Raw genomic sequence first — 18,852 nt, forward strand, 5'->3', positions numbered from 1 at the left:
GAGGTTGTGGGTTCAATCCCTCGCCGGGTCATACCAAAGACAATAAAAAATGGGACCCATTGCCGCCTTGCTTGACATTCAGCATTAAGGCTTGGAATTGGGGGGTTAGATCACCAAATGATTTCCCAAAGGACTGCCTTTCACCCCACTTAGGTGGATGTGACAATCAGTGGTAGTTTACGTAAGAAATACTCGCGTCCCAGCGCTGATATTCAGGTATCACAAGAATAGAACTGAGAAATAAAAGGTACCAGTGCGGACAAAAGGCAGACAGTGTTAAAAAAATAAGCACAAACCCAGATTATAACAGATGACCCTCTACCTCTCGTCTCCGGTGGATTGAAAAATTGAGTTGATTCAAAGTTACACAGCAAGTCTCAAAGACAGCGAGTGAACATCGAAGGTGACAGCGCTGCAGGAAATCTAATGCAGCATTCCTGGAGGGGACAAACTGTGCCCTATCTATCCATAATCCAGGACACCTTGGCGTTATCAGGCTGTATCGCTCAGCGAGCTAGAAAGCCTGGATAATGTTTTTAAGGCTCTTGAGAAATCAAAGATCCCGATTTCCACAGAGTGCAATTTTTAGAATAGGACCGGTGTACGCTGATGTTTGACAGGTTTTCAAACAAGACTGCAAATGAAATGATGATCAGATGACTTTGGAAGTACCACGGGAAGCCTTCACGTTCTTTCCCAGAAGCCTTCGTTCGGCGGAAGGTTTGAAACAACAAGGGCACTCTGGTCAGGCTCAAGGATACATTAAAGATGAACCTATTTGCTGACTGACACATCCTTTTAGCGCTTTGATCAGCGCAAAGTCGACTGATGCGGTTTATTTTCAACTTTCTCCGTCGGCGTCAGTCCTTGAGGGGGCCCGTGTGATCATTTTTTAGGTTACCTGGGGCAAGTGTCATCTCATTACAATATCTCAACAGACGAGCCTTTTGAGCTCAACTAAGATGTGTGGTAAACAGAAAAGAACCAAGGGAGATTTTTAACCTCAAAAACAATTTTGGGGGTGGAGCACAAAAGTTTATCGGCACCTCTGCGCCGTATGCCAGGACGGTGGTTTACAGCCTCGTCATAAAGAATTAATGTCTTTATGAATGTAACTCATCACACAGCACTCATCATTGCTCCTTAGTTATAGCCGCATGTTTCATACAATCCTTATGGGAATAACTCGTTTATGTTAACCATGTCAGATGTCACACATCAAAGATCACATGTTTTTTCATGACTCATAATCATTGATTTAGATGGCTTCTACCGCATGACTTTCTAAAAGCACAATTGGTCTTTCGAGTTCATTTTCAAGTTCATTTTCAAGGGATGGTTTAATGGACATTATAGTTTGACAAATAACCATTTGCCACCGTAAAAGTGGCTATTGTGCAAGGGAACCTGGGCGAGGGTGATAAGACCAACAGGGAAAGAGAAGCAATGACATTTTCTTTTCTGAAGACAGCAGTTTTGGGGTCTAATATGCACAGACACACACACACACACAGACACACACACAGAAAGCCCTACCATTTTCTAAACACGTACCGCCGCTTCATGCATATTGTGTTTGTCTTCTCAAATGAAAGTAGGTCTTATTGTCTGTGGCTGGCAAAAGGAAACAAACTGCACTCACATCACAAGGTTCATTTGACAATTTTAAAGAATGCCGGTGAGCCTATGCTAATCTCATATGCGGCTTCTGAGTCTCGATGTATACACATGCCGACAATCAGGCCAAATATGAGCATTTACCGTCCCTTGGCCCTCTGACGCCTCTGAAGCGATCACAAATCCACAGCTTAGTTACCAACAAGGTAACAGTTAGACTATGTCCTTTGATTTCTTCTTCAGTGGATTTTTGGGCCATTGGGCACCATGCTGCCTCTCACAGGTCAGTCTTAGTACTACAACAGCCATCTTTCCACATGCGTAATTTCAGAAATCACCATTAAGACATTTATTCGGTATGGATGTGCCCCTGCCGGCATTCCAGCAGTAAATTGGCAGTAGACACAGCTACGCACCAAATTCCCGCACCAACGTTAACGCTGTCAATTATTGCCGTTGCTCGGGGTGCGCCTTCAAAAAGGTCACCACTCCCCAAGACTCGCTTTTTGTTCACGTCGTTGCGTTCCCGCCGCCTGTCTGCCGTCACTCCTTTAATTGTCTGGCAAATGTCTCGACGTGGGGGGGGAAGACAAATTTCGCTCTTTTTATGTGGATTGTCTGAACCCGTTGTCATGTCATTATTAATTTAGTACCCATTTTATTCCCTTTCTCCTCTCTTCTCTTAGGAACCTCCCACAACGTATTCTTACCCCTTGGCCATTCTTTCTTCTTCTTCTTCTTGCCGGCCCCGTTTCCCAGGCTTCCTTTGCACCCTAGAGCTGCCTCGTGTTGCGTATTTTCCCGCCGCCAACGCATTCCCGCCTGTCTCATCTTTGATGATGCGGGCCTTCTGTCATTGGGGGCCCATCGTGTACAAGGGAGACACGCCTCGGCTATGAGTTGCCAACATCCATCTAATTTACCGTCAGGGCTCTATACTGGCTACTTTCTTTTTTTGAACAATTTTAGCTGTAATAAACTCCCGAAGCGTGGGATTTTTTTTGGTGTGTAATTTGGAAGTGAGAATGTGAAGCGAGGGGCAAAGAAGGCGGTTTATGCGAACCACTGCCTCTCTCCGTCGCTCGTCTCTTCCTATCACAAGTGACGCACTCTCTCGATTTGTGGCAGTTGGTTTTTGCAGTATAAATATTTCACTCAGCTCTCTCGGCGGCTTGAAGTAATCTGTGCGACACGCGGCAATGTACACTGTCATCTTTCCACTGATTGTGCCGCCGCGCCAAATAGATCCATCTGAGCACAAGACCTTTGATGAGGGGTTCGAGGCAATCGTCAGCCCATTTCCCAAGCTTTGTTCTCTACAAGTCCTCTTCTCGTGCGATTTCCACTCAACTCAGTCCGTTATTACTCTTTGCCCTCAAATCCAAAACGTGGAGGCGTGTAAATTACATTTGGAGGTTAAAGCATTTATAAGGTTTCTTGGGAATTGGGCGGAGTTGTAGTAAATCTAATTATCTGGCCCAAAAGACAGGACTTTGTTGTACAGTGAGGAGTTCACCGTTATTCACAAGTGAACCTATTTATTTTTTTCCCCTGTGAAATCTAATTAAGTGTGTTTGTGGTTTTCGAAAAGCTCTAAATGCCACCAATGCCCAGTCTTACATAGTGGTACAGTTATCGGTGTTAAGGAAGTACACTACTTAGAGAAAGTGACACTCGGCTTTCTAGCTTTTAAAATGAACAATTAATGAGGTTAATAATTAATGAGGGTTTACTAGAAATCCCAAAAATTCTCAGGACTGTTGTTTTCATAAAGCGAAACCTCAAAGTGTCTCCTACGAGTAAACGGATTGATAAGATCATGTATGAGAACACATTCGCGAACATGCCAGGATTTATTTGACGCAGAGTGCGATCTCTTGTCAAAGTCAGACCTCCTCTGTCCCAGATCCTTCCTCCTCGAATCTTGTCTCCGCAACTCTCCTTTTTCTGCTGCTCTCTTTTGGCAGCATGTTTGGCCTATGACGGCCCAGAGGCAGCCATGCTGTCTTCTCTGCTCAATCTGCTGCTTCGCCTCTCCCAGGCCCTGACCCCGCTACAGTCAGAGCATTGTCGCTCTCCTTTAATTCTCCTTCTCGCTGTCCTCGCAGTGTCGCCCTCTGTTTCTTGTGTACCCTTAACTGACGGACGGCCGACTGTGATAAAAGACACTCAGCGCGAGCGAAGGTTTCTGCAGTCATATTAATTCCATTGTCTGCATTTTTTGCTCCGGTGCAAACAGAAGGCGGCAACAATTATCACTCAATGATATACACCAATCCGTCTTCTATCCACCATTGCAACTCTTCCTGTTTTCTGACCTGAAGGAGGGCAAATGGGCTGTATTGTAGGCCATTATCAATTTACCCCCCCCCCCCCTCGGCTGAAAGCACTTCTCCCTCAGGCGATAGAGATCGTCTCTGGCTAGCAAATACGGCCTGCGCCTTAGGGGTAAAACCTGCAAGAGAAGGGCCTTCGTTTGCTTGGCTTTTGAGTGGTGCAGTGAGGCTTGTGACCCCGCTCGCATTGTGTGGCGCAGCACTTAATTGGGCATGTGACAAAAGAGCACTTTCTGCAAAGTGAGTCCTCACAGGGCTTTTCTTTCATATTGTTTGCCATGTCCTGATTATTGAAATGATGGAAACAACCCATTTCAAATTCTAACTCGGTATGGTGTTATATGGTTGGAGTTATAAATAGCGCAGAGGCGTAAGAACACATTACATACATTGCTTTTGATTGTTTCATATTGAAGGTTTAGTAGTTTATAATTAGCAGACTGAATGTCGTATATTCATCTCAGCGGGACCTAGCATCAAGATAACTTCCTTTAGTTGTCCTGAGGAGTCAATCAGATGAGCAATCAGTTGCACCCTGATTTAGATTTGCATTGTGGGTTGTCTGGCGGCTCGGTTGTTGGTTTAAATGAGCAGGACAATCAGTGTCCGCTTGTCTCCGTGATGGCTGTCTTTGAAGCCGGGAGAAGTGTCGGGGATGTCACGCAACCATCCATCATTGCATTGCATTGCATCTCTCAATTTTGTCGACTTCTCTCGTCTTGACTTTGGCTCACGTGGCTTCTTAAAATTTATGAACACCTCGCGTCGGATCCGCTAATGATAAAAGTGATTACATTTTTGTGGTAAGTGAAAGTGATTCCCAGAGGGTTGGGCTCCATGTTGACTAGCAATGCTCGGTCAAGCCTTGACTCAAATTCTACTGGAAAGGGATTATGAGCAACAGAATGGCACTCGAGAAATGTCTTCTGCCCCCCCCGCGATCTAAGTCATGTATCTTCTGCATATAGCTTGGACATCCACTCCTGCTTTAAAAATGCAGTACTTTCTATGTGACAAACAGAACAAGTGATTTTTGTCCTGTATGCTTTCTTTTACAGGAGAAAAAGAGCATTAAAAGTAAGCCACGATACCAACTCTTGTTTTGGGCAAAGGCATGCTTGGCTTGGTTTGCACTCCCCGTCGCTGCTTGATTTTGATTTCCCATGCACCCTTTCATGGCCAAACTACATCAAACATCTCCAAAAAAAACAAAACACATCCATCTCGTACTTGTCCGCTCGGCCAGCGATGCATCACCGACGACAACCTTCCCGCTTTGTTGTTTTTGTTGTCAGTGACACCGGGAAGTCTTTTAAACCATCTCACAATATAATAGTTCATCTTGATGCCAACGCTAAGCCAGGTAATTGGTTAAAGCCCTAATTAGCGGATTAAAGAGAACACCAGAACGCTTGAGCCACACAAATCTGCAAAGCTACTTAGATCAAGACGTGATTGCCAGCTGTCAATCACCAGATAAGGAAAGGAGGGCACCGGCCTCTCAAAAACACCCTCGCACACGTACAACAAGACTGGGCCCACATAAATAAAAGTCAAATTGATGTCTTCAGTTGTTCATTGTTCCTCCCCGCCGCCTCAGCACAAACACGTTTTTAAAGCATGACATGATTTCAAACCCTTATTCACGCCACCGTTCTTTAGTTGGAGGCTGCTGTCCTAGCCGGCGGAGTTGTCTCGTTTTTCATTGTTGTTTTGTTACACTCGCTGTGGTGGCATGCATGAAAACAAAACGTTGCTTTTATTTATGCGAGCTTAGTGCTGCAAGCAGAATAAATAAAAGAAGCCAGTTCCAACCTACACTGATTACATTTACCATAGCGGTTAGTCGGGGCTGCATTATTTTATTCATGTATTTATTTTTAAGTTGACAATGTGGTGAAAGGCTAGTCGACGAGTTCCTGATGACATGATTTTTTTTTTCTTCAATAATTAAAAAAAAAAGGATGAGGCAATGCTTTACATTAACTAGCAGCAACTTGGCCAAAAGAGGGAAACTGATCCTCGTTCTTAACCACAGTTGCGGGTTCTGGATGTAATTTATTAAGTTACACATACTGGAATAGAAGTCAAATAAAATCAGGTAATAGACTAATTTCATTCAGCGCACTTACCTCTTAGTGCAAATGGTTGTTAATGCCAATACATTTCAAATAGACATCAAGCGCTAAATGCCTTAATGAAGAAATTAACTAGTACAATAGTACTCAAACTTTACACATCTACTAGCACCAAATGAGGGAGCAATTGTATGCTAAATGTAATAGTCGACAAACGGACTAGTATAGTAGTTCTATAACATCAAACAGCTCGTACCACTTCATGAGGGAGCGGTTTTATTTTTACTAATTTAATATTATTGTAAGCTATTGTAACTTAAAATAAGAAAATTAATTGAAATGATTCAATTAAAATGTGCATAAAAATTAAGTTGAACATTTTACCTGAATAAAAAAAAAAACACTTCTAAAGATTAAACTGTAATTAACGGGTGTGCTGTAACATTAAGCACAGTTTAGTACCACAGACATCAAGGCAGATTCTCACATCTGCATTCATACTGTCAACACAGTCAAGTGTTAGATATTTACAGTACCCATTCATCATTGAATATCCAACGCCGGTGCAAACAAACAAATCATCTTCACGCCGTTCTGTTCTTTCTTCTCCCGCAGACACACGGCCTTTGCCTGACGTAGCCATGACCGGCAAGTGCACCCGGGAATGCGACGAGTACGGCCACTCGGACTCCTGCTGGATGCCTGTCCGCACGTCGCCCGAGCGGCGGCCATCCAAGTCCACCACCACCCCCCAACAACCAAAGCTTTCCACTTTCATGAGCGGCAACAGCAGCAGCAGCAGCAGCAGCAGCAGCAGCAGCCAAGAGCAGCCCGGCAGCCAAGAGACCCTCGCCATGGCCGCCATGGCCAACGGAGACCCCGCCGCCGGCCACATGCTGGGAGACCGCAATCGCAACCTACTTAGTAAGAAGATGGCTTCTTCCTCCTCCTATGAGGCCTTCGGCTCGCCGTCTTACGGCTCGCCTCCGTACAGCTCGCCCGGCGGCGGAGAGGAGACGCTGGGCCATCCCACCGAGGAGATCCCAATGGCACCCACTGGGGAGTACAAGCCCACCACCTGTGGTACTCTGACCCGACGGGAGGTTTACCTGTAAGCTGACGTGACTTTTGGGTCAGAAATATGCAGGAAGGAGAACGCTACTAAAGTTTCCGGCTCTAGTTATTTTTGCCACCCCTTTGCACCGAATGAGGTCGGACTCCAAAGACTTTAACAACAAAAATGTAAAGACGGTGGCCTTTTTTGTTTGTTTTTTTTCGTTTTGTTTTTTAAAGCGCTACTGCTTGGATGTCAATCTGGCGAGTTGGGCTCTTGCAACGCGGTCTGCTGCCTGATAGTCCACCTGTAGAATAACCAACTTATTTTACACACAGACGTGACAGTTCAGTATGCATGCATCCACATCCATCACCACATTGAGACTCTTGCTAAAAATAAAATAAAGGAAAAAAAAAAAAAAAAGAGATCAACTTTTTGTAAAAGAGCAGTACAACTTGCTCCAAAATGTGTCCGGATTTGACTGATTTATTCTTTTGGAACTGTTTGCGTGCAACAGTATACTTGATTATCAGTCGCAATCATTTGGAGCATCCATGGACTCGAGGCCAAACAAAAGGAGATGTTGGCAAAGACTAAGCTTTAATACGCGCTGCATCTCTTCTGCCGAGACTCTGGTGATGTCACCGTCCGCACGGTGACATGAAAAATTGTACAGCAACACTTGGGACTACGTTTCTATTTTTCCCCCTCTCCTCTCTACGCTTCTTGGTTATGATTGGTGAGGCCGAGCCCCCTTGCGAAGCGGGAACATCTGGGCTGCAGACCGCGCACCGTTGCCGTTGTCACGCGGCGAGCCCGATTCATGAATTTAACGAGGCAGATATATTCCTGGTAAGCAAGTGAGCGGAGATTAAAATGAATAATAGAAAAGCGCTGTGTGTACGGGCCAGATGCGCACATGTATAGACTACACTGTAGGTAATACAACAATAGGTTCATGATGGTGTGCTGGTATGAAAACATTGTCCTTAAAAAAAAACAAAAAAAACAACGGTTTTCATCGTGAGAGACTGAGCAATAAATATTAATGTAAACATTTACCATCAATCATCCAATTATTTTTTTTTTTAACATACTGTTTTTCTCAAGCTTTCAAAGGTAACACACATGCAATGATCCTACTAAGCACTAGATGTCGCTCTCGGGAGTCCGTGGCATCTTTTGAGCATGAATGTAAGAATCAGCTCAAGCAAACGGAAAACAATCACAAATCTGATAATTGACTTTACGTTTTGTGCCAGACACTGAACTTAAAACATTCCACATGGTGTTTTTAGATTGTCAATTGAATGAGGAATCTGAAATGCGCTGGATTTTTGTTTTGTTTGGTATTTAAGCGAAGCCAATGGGATTGAATGCAGTTGCAATTTCTGCATTCTGGCTCTCTTTAGTCTGTAAGTACTACTCGTCGTCGGAAAGACAGTGCTCCTATACTTAGCAATTGTATACATGAATATTTACTTTTTTACTGCACGCTTTATGGAACTTACTTCGCTTAATCAGAAGAAGAAGAAAAAAACTATAAAACAAAATGTACAAAAAATACCCCTGTAACATTGGATTCCACTTTGTTGCTTGCTTACTTTATAACTAATGAAACATTAGCCATGTAGTACAACTTAGTACATTGATTTCTCTTTTGGGTATTTCATCACACAAACCACTAAATTCTCCCAGTGTTTTAACAATTGATTTCATTTTCATCACTTTGTTAACGACAGCTGAAATTGTAGAGATGATCATAAAATTGTACTCTGTATTTGAACTTTTTTTCCCCCTCCTTTTTTGGTGCCACTTTGTATATCTTCAGTGCTTCTGAACAAAGACAAAAAATATATATATAGAGTGAATGCAAAATTGCAATTGTGCCTTTTTATACCAATCGGTATGATTCAATGTTGGCTTGGGACGGACTGGGGACACATTTCCACGCGTGTTGTGGAAGGCTTCCCGGAGGATTCGCCAGTCAGATGTCAATGAGCCAAAATTTGAACTTGGGCTTAAATCTCATGTTGAAATATCCATTCCTAGTGTAATGCAATATGAATGATTTCAGGTACGTTCCAAAAGTTGCTTGTTGGTAGTGATCATAACGATGTAATGGGTTATTTGTCACGCTCCGCTGATGTGCACGCGCGCTCGCTTGGGATTTTATCGGGGATTTCATCAAAAAATTGTAGTCGTCGGGTCCACTTGATTGAGAATGAGATCATTAGAATTCTCATTCGCATCCCTTGTGTTTGTTTATGCTGCGTAAGATAAATTGACAAGCGAGTGTGTAAGGCATCAGAAGTTTTTTGCATGAAACAAGCTCTAGGATTGACTATAGAGGCATAGAATGGTAAAGTGGTAGATCGGGGGCAAAAAAAAAAATTTAATGCTTTCACCTGCTCATAGTTGAGGGGGGGCCTACAGATGATGATTCCACTCCACCGCTGCCTGAGGTGCGTGCTCAGCCCGAACCCTCGAGTATCCACAACGTGTAACCAGATTTGTAATATTAACCATTGCTATTTGTCCTGCGACTTGGATGTTGATATAGAAATCGAGGAAACCTGACTTATCATCGTTAAATATGAGTCACTATGCACGCAGCTTAGCTGAACATGGCAACGTGTATTGAACGCAAGTCCACTTCTATTTATGAGATATTTTATGTAAGTTAATTTGCTTTTGTACAGGTTTGTGTAAATAAATCGCTTGTCATTTTTGTCCCTGCAAAAATTAAAATATAACATGGTAAATCTTCGCCGCATCCTTGCCTCTGTCCATTTTGATTCAGGTGCATCCAGCATTGGTAATTACCAACACCATATTTGACGTTTTTGTTATTGCAAGCACACAATAATGTAAAAGCTCTTTAACGCAAAGTATATTTTTCTTTATGCTACAACATACATTATGGGAGACTCAATGTGCTGGAATTTGCATTAATTATTGAAAGTTTGAGAAGCCCCCAAAAGTCACTCATAAACGCCACCATGAACGTTTGGGAATACAAAAGTAGTATCCAACACAAAGCTGAACAGAATACATTTGTTCCACACAGACCCAGTGAAGCTTTCCAAACCGAAGAGGAAAAATTATTAATGATAATTTTTAATCATGTGGCTTGTAAAGACACTGCTTCTAAGAAATCTGTTGTAGATATGCAAATGTCGCTCATTTTCCTGTCTTGTGAAGTATTGTGAATCGCAGGAATAAACAGTGGGTAGCATATTTTTAAGTAGAGAAGTGGGGGGTGGGGGGGGGAGAATTAAGACAAATTAGAATTAATTTGAATGTTATTAATATTCGGGCAATGAACACAAATGTTTTTGTTTTTTAATGAATAAAACAGTGACTGACTGAATCAGATAAATACAATTAAAGTGCAGAAACAGCTAGTGGCAAGCATATGTCATATAACAACTGCAAATGATGCAGTTGATGATTATAATTATAATAATAATAATAATAAGAGCAACAACAATAATAATAATAATAATTCCACAAATCTTGACTGCCCAACTGTAATCACACTTTTCAACTAAGGGGTACCCAGAGATGAAAAAGCCAAAAACTATTAACAGGTACAGAGACCTCAAATCAATAAAAATGTATAAATGTTGCCTGATCTTCAACCTGAGTAACCTTGAACATCTTGCCACAGAATCATTTGCAAACCTGCAGTACTAACAGTTGTATTCCCTTTCTACTGGCGGCCGGCAATGAGCAAATAAGAGTAACATTTTGCCATTTAATTCTGCTAAAAAAAAACTACACAGCATTGTATCTGTGCTGAATCCCTTTATTAGACTGCACATGATTGTATCCGACACGAACATGTGTTCATACATAAACAAATAGACATGCTTCACACTGTGCAACTATTGATCCCTCTGTGATCTTTTCAACCAACCACATGCGGCCACCGAATTTGCAAACCAACCTTACACCGCAGGTGACACTTTGCTCGTGAATAATTCATCAACAGGTATTTGCATGAGGTACATGGAGACCAGCCTCAACCCGAAACCTCCGCGTGGGAGACGTTGGCGTTTGTGCCACAGATCAAACGCTTACCCGAGCGGAGAGGCGACATTAGCAAACAAAGCAGCACTGCCATGGATTATATATAAGCCAGTGTAACATTATGTACAGTTTGAACATTAGCACTGTAAATATGCTGTAGAAAAACTAAATTTAAAGATTAAGTTAACTCAAACTTGCTCCTGAGTTAATGTTAAAATGTGTTTTTTAAAGATTAAATGCAAATGTATGGCTAGTAATGACTAGCTTCTCAACATAAGGTAAAGAAGCTAACCAATTGTAGATAAGAAATTTTATATGTATGTACATTATGTTTTTTAATGACAGTATCTATGTCTCACCAAGTAAAAAAAAGTCAAAAAATAGGACAATAGGATAGTAGTAATTGGTACTTTTACATACCACAATAGCCTCGGCGATCTAAAAGCTAACACGGGCACATGCGCTAACAATTAGCATCTATGTGATGTCATTCCAGGACATACTGTATGTGATGGACACATGGGAACGTATCATCATCTCAATCTGTCGTTCCATCGCCTTTCATCCCGTCGCGGTCTCCATGGCCGAGTTGTTTACTTGCCGCTTCAGTGCTGAGCTCGCGAGTGGCGGCACTTCCTGACCCTCCGCAAAACCTCTGCAGGCTCACTTCCTCCCTCAGTGAGGAAATGTGTTGCGCTAATGAGCCCCACGCACACAAGTACGGCCGCGCACGGTCGCGCCAGCGGTAAAGCGCCAACGTAGTGATGAGGCCCGCAGGGATTTGATGACAGTGAACAGTCGAAATCCCAGCGGGCAGTCCGTCTTCACACATCAAAACATAAAGTGTAATAATAGGCGACCTGAAGGTGGAAGTAACTAATTCCAAGCACATTGTAAATGCTCAGTCGCTGGCAGCCATTTTCACTGAAGCAACCCCATTCGCTCCCGGCTGTTTTACTGGATTTTAAATGATATTGCAAGGCCCACAGAATATTGTGTTCTATTGCTAGAAATGTTTTTGGGACCATGGCAATATTTAAAATATAACGTTTTATACGTTTTGGGGAGCAAATGAGTTAAGTAGATTTTTTTAAAAGGGGAAGTCAATCCCCCCCCCAAAAAAAACCCGTTGACAATAATATGCTCTATGCAGTCCCACTAGTCTAAATACGGTATTCTGGTTAATATTGCGTTAGTGGAATATGAGTTAAGCAGCAAAATCCAGCAGTTTTTTTATCATCTCAGAGGGCGACCATTTTGCCACTTGCTGTCGACTGAAGATGACTTCAATGTTGCTCAGGTAGCAACCAATCACAGCTCAGCTACAGAAAACAGATGAGCTGTGATTGGTCGTTGCCTGGGCCCTGAGCAACTGCGATGTCATCTTCAGTCGACAGCATGTGGCAAAATGGCCGCCCCGTGAGAAAAAATCCGGCTGGGTTTTGCTTCATAAATCATATTCAACAAATGTAGTATTAATCAGAATGTCATGTTTAGACTAGTAAGGTCACATATAACATATTATTGTCAAGAAATGTTTACGGTTGACTTCCTACTTTAAAGATTTTACTTGAGTATGTACCGTAATAACGACTTTTTTAAACAAGTTATCCGTTCAGCACATTTTACGTAAGCACTTTAAGTGACTCTAAAATGCCGGCTTGCTTCACTTTCAGAAGAATGTGTTCATCCGCGGAAGCAACGGCAGCCCGTGCGAGGCCTCCAACCTGGCACATGAGATTAGCGTCTGCTCCCGCACGCTGCCATGCCAATCAGCTCAACGCAGGCGGAGGCCGTGGCAGCCCACCCGCGAATTTGCGTGCAAACGCCGGCCAATCTCCCAACTGTTGCCGAGGACCAACAGTGATGGCCTGAAAGCGGAGCGTTGGTGACAGCTCCTCGTGAGTCGACGCGGGGGTCAAATCAAACAGACTTTGCCCGGAGGGGGGAAAAAGTTGGACATGCACTGGACACCAAGTACATGCAACAAATGTCTGATCCAGTCAACTGCTCGTGGGAGCGGTAACATTGCAGACTTTATGTGTGAGGCAAAGGCACATCTTTTTAAGTGGCGTATACTCTTCTATGGTGATGTCACATGAGGTCCATGGAAGATACTAGTTGTCTCTGAGACTTTGGAAAGAAGAACTTCAGGTCACAATAGACACATTTACGCAACAGTCCAACCAGCCTAATCAAACCAAAGCCCCAAAAAGAAGAAACAGTGTGTACAGTAGTGACGACTAACAACTCACACATACATACAAATGTTTGGTTGGTAGATGAAATCTACCATCTCCAAAATTATTGACTTAGTAAACCTTGACGCTTCTGTGCTGAATCCGTTTTCTTTTTTGACAGAGTGTCAATGTTTGTCTTGGGTCTTGGTCAATCTTCTTCTGAGGATGGGAAATATTTCCTCAGGAGCTCTGTAATCTACTACCGAGTCTCGCCGTGGATGAGACTGACTCCCCTTAATGCCACATTTACTCACTTATCTGGCCTGTATGTGTGCTTTTCCCCCAGCATTACACGTGTACAGTGATGTCGGGGAAAAGAAAATAGAAGGCGGAGAGGGGCCCGAGCCGACTGTTTGTCTTTCCGGTCTTGTCCCTCTTGTCTTCAGGCGTGCCGGGCTGAGCTGGCAATTGAGATTCCGCTCAGTCGTCCTGCTCCTCCAATGGCTCAATGGGGCCAGAATGAGCCCGGTGGTGATAAATGACCCACATTGCTGTCAATGTCCTTCCTGTATAACCTGAGCATTAATTACACCCAACTGGTATTGCACTGTCATCAATGTCTACCGGCTCATTTTGGGAATTGCATGACTTGGAGTAGAGTACTTTTATGTGCAGAAATGTAGTGAAATTATCTGTACAAACATACAGATTTTTACATTTTAATTGATTTTGACAGAAGCCGAAAATGACATTGAAATATATTGCTGTCATTTTTTAGATTGGTCTTGGTGTCAAGACCACTTTTTAAGGGTCTCTGTCTCATCTAAATCAAAAGGTGTTATTACTCAGACAAGGGGGGCTCGTGATTTTTGATCAATTGAAGAGAAAATTTTAGAGACATCTAAGAATTGATCGTCCCTCCCTGACTTTGATCATAAGGAAGGAAAAATGCCTAAATGTCCCCTAATTGTTGATATGTGTGTACTCCACTTTTGCCAATAAAACACAACAACAGACCACACACAAAAACAACACGCTATTGTACTGTTTCTCAAAGTTTCCAAGTCATTATATCTCAACAAACCTCTCAAAATATGATCAAATTGAGTCGAGACAGTCTGCCTCCGCCAACCTTAAAAAACCTCCAAAAACAGACTCCCAGTCTGTCAATCAAAACATACCGGAGAGAAATGTCAGGATGGAGAGAATCTGCACGAGTATATTTCTGGAAAGATGAGCTGATATGATGCTCCAAGCTAATACGAGTGGCTCAGCCTACAGGGGGCCTTTTACTTTAACGTTTCTGAGACATCTAACCCAACAAATCAAATATATGATGGGGAATCCTTCAGTGCAAATACGACCTTTGATTCTTCCTGTTTACTGGCATTTCAATATCTCAATGTAAAACATTCACAACACAAAAAATAATAAATCCTGCTCGCATCAAATCCAGTGCAAGGTGACCCTCAGACAAGATTGCCTATTCAGCACTTGGACATGCAGTCGCAGAAAGAAGGTGACAAGAGTCCAAGTAAGGAAAGTGACTTTGGCTTCAGACCATCTGGCTTGTCACTTAACCCGCACCTTTACGGCTATCCAAACTTCCCGGGCACAACTCTCGCTTCCCGCCATTGATCAGCAGACGTACGTTTGAAGACGGACTTAATGTTGAAATCATCAGGTTGACGGGTCCCACTGACTACAAGCATATGGCGAGCAAGGCATCCGAAAGTGACACTTGACTTTTGGAGAGGAAGGTGATCTGATACCTTGTGTTACTTTGATTCAGAGGCACACTTAAATAGAATTATTTTGTAAAACTTTGCGAACCTTTGGCTGAGCTTGTGAATCCCTGGGGTTCCTGTGTGATTATTTTTGGATCTTAAAATAAAATAAAATAAAATAAAATAAAATAAAACAAAATAAAACAAAATAAAATAAAACAAAATAAAAGTCCTGGGAATAAATTAATCTCAAAACACCATTGTTAGGTCCTGATATTTGTACTGGTGTCAAAATATTGGAATTTATTTAAAGTTTAATAGTTAAACTGAAGCTTAGTAGTTATTGGGTTTTGATTTTGTTAAGGTTCGACAAAGTATGAGCTCCGCGCCTTGTCCCAAATGGACATGGACATCCGTTCAGATTTCATAGACAATTTCCCATTAACCCCTCTTCAAACTTGTGAATCAGTCAGTCAGCCGATTTAAAGCGTGACAAGTAGTCATTGTGCTGTTTGGTGACATGGTGTGTATCACACTAAACATTGAGCAGAGGAAGTGAAGGAGAAAGTTGTCTCGGGAGATTAGAAAGACTATAAAAAGGCTATAAAACCATTTCCAAGCAGCTTGATGGTTTTTTGTGACTAAAGTTGCATATATTCAGAAATGTATTATCTAAAATCTAGATAAACTAGAGAAATGCTACGGAGATGTGAAGAAAATACACTGCTGGGAAGAAATTAATACAATTTCATGGAACAAATATTATAATTAAGGTAGTAAATGTAGGTCAGCAGAGAAGGCCCTTTTTCCAACCACTGGATATAAATGACTTGGCCATACAACCTCTCACAATGTGAAAATGAAATTACAAAGCATGGTCTTCGGCCGCTGCACCATGTAGGAATGCAGCAAACTAATTCATGCATGAAAGCACTGTTGGTGCCGTTGAAAAAATTTCACTGATTCCAGATGCCAGAATCCACCACGGTATTATTCATTAAGACAAGTGAAACGTTGGGAGGCTACAAGTATATCTCCAAACAGGGCCGACCATATGTTTAGTGTCAATATGGCTTCACGGTTGCCCATGTGGAAAATAGCTGCGGGCCACAGAGCGCACACACTCACGCAGTGCGCTGTTTAGATAAATCATCTTGAACTGTGAAATGCAAAAAACAGAAACGAAGAGCCACGTCTAAAAATAATTTTCATCTAGATCTTTTTTAATTGCAAAAGAAGGAACGTTTGATTGTTTCTGGTGACCTTGGGGATTCGACAAGCACTGGCCAAGCGTCAAATTGGCAGAGGAACTGATATTACTGTGTGCAACTGTCTTGGGAACTGAAATAATCAAAAGTGAGATCAAAAATAGCCAGTAGAGCCGTTTGCACCAAAAAATCAATACAAACATGACACTTTGGATCCCCGAGGTGTAATTTGCGACCATCCAAGGAAAATTTGTTGCCAAGAACCCATGGATTGATAATTGAGGTTTTCTTCAATGCAGAATGTCTCACGTCGTTACACTTTTGCCCGTGTTCCACATGGCCAGCCCTCTTTGCTTCCTGCAGTCTGAATGGATCTCTTTTACGAGCCACCTAGCTTGAACGGTCCCCACAGGAGGTCTGAACCCTCTCTGAAATGCACTTTTTAGTGTGCATTATCCTTTGCGGAAGATGCAAACTCCTCAATTTGGGAAGAGGAACCTACAATGAGAATGTGCTAATTGGCTTGGCATTTCACTAAAGGCAGATTTGACTTTGTGCTAATGTGATCGCGCTCCTCCTCTCGCTGTGCTTGCTCACCACAGAATGAGGTGGGCGAGCTTTGAAGGAAAGCAGACAAGTGGTTTGTTCCACATAGAGTTAAAAGCTATTGTTTTGTTTTTTTTCTTTCCTCCCCTCGGTACGGGTTCGAGTTACCTCCTGAGGCTTCCTTGCATCAGACGGTCGACGGCGGTAGAGCTGTCTTCAAAACCGTTCCGAATGTTCCCTGTTGGAAATGAATGGGTGGTGTTTATCAAAGGCAATTTGAGGTATTCTGATTGCATTTATATAAACCGGTATTCCGGATTATTGCGCATATTTACATGGCCGTTGAAAATGTATCGCCCGCATGTAAACGTAGTCACTGATCTTTTTCCGTTGCTTTTTTTGGTTGTACATTTTATATCCTTGCGTCATTGTGTGCTTAGTCAGAATGTGATAGACAGCTAGGGAGCGGTGTGGTTAAGTGGTCGAGTGGTCGTCTCCCAACCCAGAGATTGTGGGTTCGATTTGATGCCATTGTGACCACGTCGAATTATCTTTGAGCAAGATACCGAACCCCCGGTTGCTCTAAGAAGGAAAAAATGTTATACAAATGAAGTAACATTTAGTATCCTCAATCGTCTAAAATCAGAGGTCCATCCTTCCAGTGAAAATTTGAATTTATTTGAATCCTAAGAGCCAATGTACTGTCATTTTTACATGTCGAGTTAAGGATTAGATTAATCCAGTGCCCTTAACCTTCTCCACTAGCGGCGGAGAGAGCAATTTGCCTAATTGTGTTACCGCCGTGGGTGGCTCTCCCCACAATGACACCTCCCCACTGCGTGCCCGGCATCAGAGGCCGGCCGGCGCATTCCCCCGAGGGGTTGTGATGAAAGACGGCGGGGGGAAAGCGCTAGCACCTAACACCTGCCAAATGAGAGCAATGCGGCCATTACGAGGGAGAGCTTCCGACTCTCGGGCAACGCGGGACGTGAGTCTTTCCAAGTCCTGTTGAGGGATCAGGGGCAACGATCTTGTTACGCTGACAGGCAGAAGTACAAATACTTGTGTTTAAAAAAAAAAAGAGCTCTGGTACAAGTACATTTTCAATTTCTACACTTTACTATAAGTACAAAAAAAAGTCAAAGGAAATCAAACATTTCTGCATTCTAGCAGCGTTCCAAAGACGCATCATTTTAAAACCACTGGGTGATGATTTGGAGGATTTTGAGGGCTCGTACCAGACATGCTCTTATTCACACTCAGCAAATTGGCCCATAATCCCGAGCACGAGCATCGGCTGCTTGTCGATGCAGACGGCGTCTTTTCTCTGCTTTTAAGGGAATCTCCTCCAGATGAAATTCCCTAATGACCCTCAGAGGAGGTTATTATTAGAAGGCTGTGGGGAAATCGGTCAAATGGGCAGTTTTCCTGCTCGAGGTCGAAAATGTTGCCTTTGTACCATACAAAGCAGGGGTGGGCAAAGTGTGGCCCCAGGGCCACATGCGACCCACTCAGTTCTTAATCCGACCCACCAAGTATTTATATTAGCAAGAGTGCTGTAATTGTTGGTGTAATAATTTAGCAGTTTTCTTCCCCTACAATGTTTATAAAAACATCTGTTCATTTATAAAAAAAATTCCGCCATTTATTGGCTAATTGGTTGAATATTATTTTCATTAAAAATGTTTATTCACGGTTATAAATTGGTTCATTAAATGTAATTTAATTGTAAATAATACAAATAAAAATGTCATTTTTGTAGTTTCCATTTTCATATAGTTTTATTCAATGATCTCATTAGATAATTGGTTAACTGTTTTATTATAATTATTAAAATAATTTGTCAAATATTTTACATATAGTATATTGCACTTTTTTAACTTGAAAAAAAATAATTGGTTCATTAATTCTGATAAATTATTTTTATTAGTAAAACGTATATATTTATATGCATTTATGTATTGTTTCCTTTAGCTGTCATTTAATTTGTTGCTTAATTTATTTTAAAATACTGTTTACATTAAAACATGTATTGATTACTTAACGTAATTTGACATACATAATACAT

At 42.2% G+C, this 18,852-nt stretch overlaps 1 protein-coding gene across 6 annotated transcripts in view; it reads left to right on the top strand.

The window, feature by feature from the left end:
* The window catches only part of pcdh7b (protocadherin 7b), an 85,248-nt gene extending 75,384 nt beyond the window's left edge, over nt 1-9,864 (top strand). For 2 of the 6 annotated variants that reach the window (XM_086059881.1, XM_086059883.1), the window contains exons 3-4: nt 5,012-5,030; nt 6,647-6,785. In XM_086059881.1, the coding sequence (XP_085916007.1) occupies nt 5,012-5,028 (17 nt within the window). In that variant the 3' untranslated portion in view covers nt 5,029-5,030; nt 6,647-6,785. Of the gene's footprint in view, nt 1-5,011; nt 5,031-6,646 lie in introns of all 6 variants that reach the window. The other 4 variants (XM_086059877.1, XM_086059878.1, XM_086059879.1 and 1 more) reach the window with 3 other exon arrangements.
* Nucleotides 9,865-18,852: the final 8,988 nt, after the last annotated feature.

Source organism: Leptonotus elevatus, chromosome 17 (assembly GCF_054856555.1).
Source record: "Leptonotus elevatus isolate MCC_2025b chromosome 17, RoL_Lele_1.0, whole genome shotgun sequence".
In the NCBI taxonomy this organism is placed as follows: Eukaryota; Metazoa; Chordata; class Actinopteri; order Syngnathiformes; family Syngnathidae; genus Leptonotus; species Leptonotus elevatus.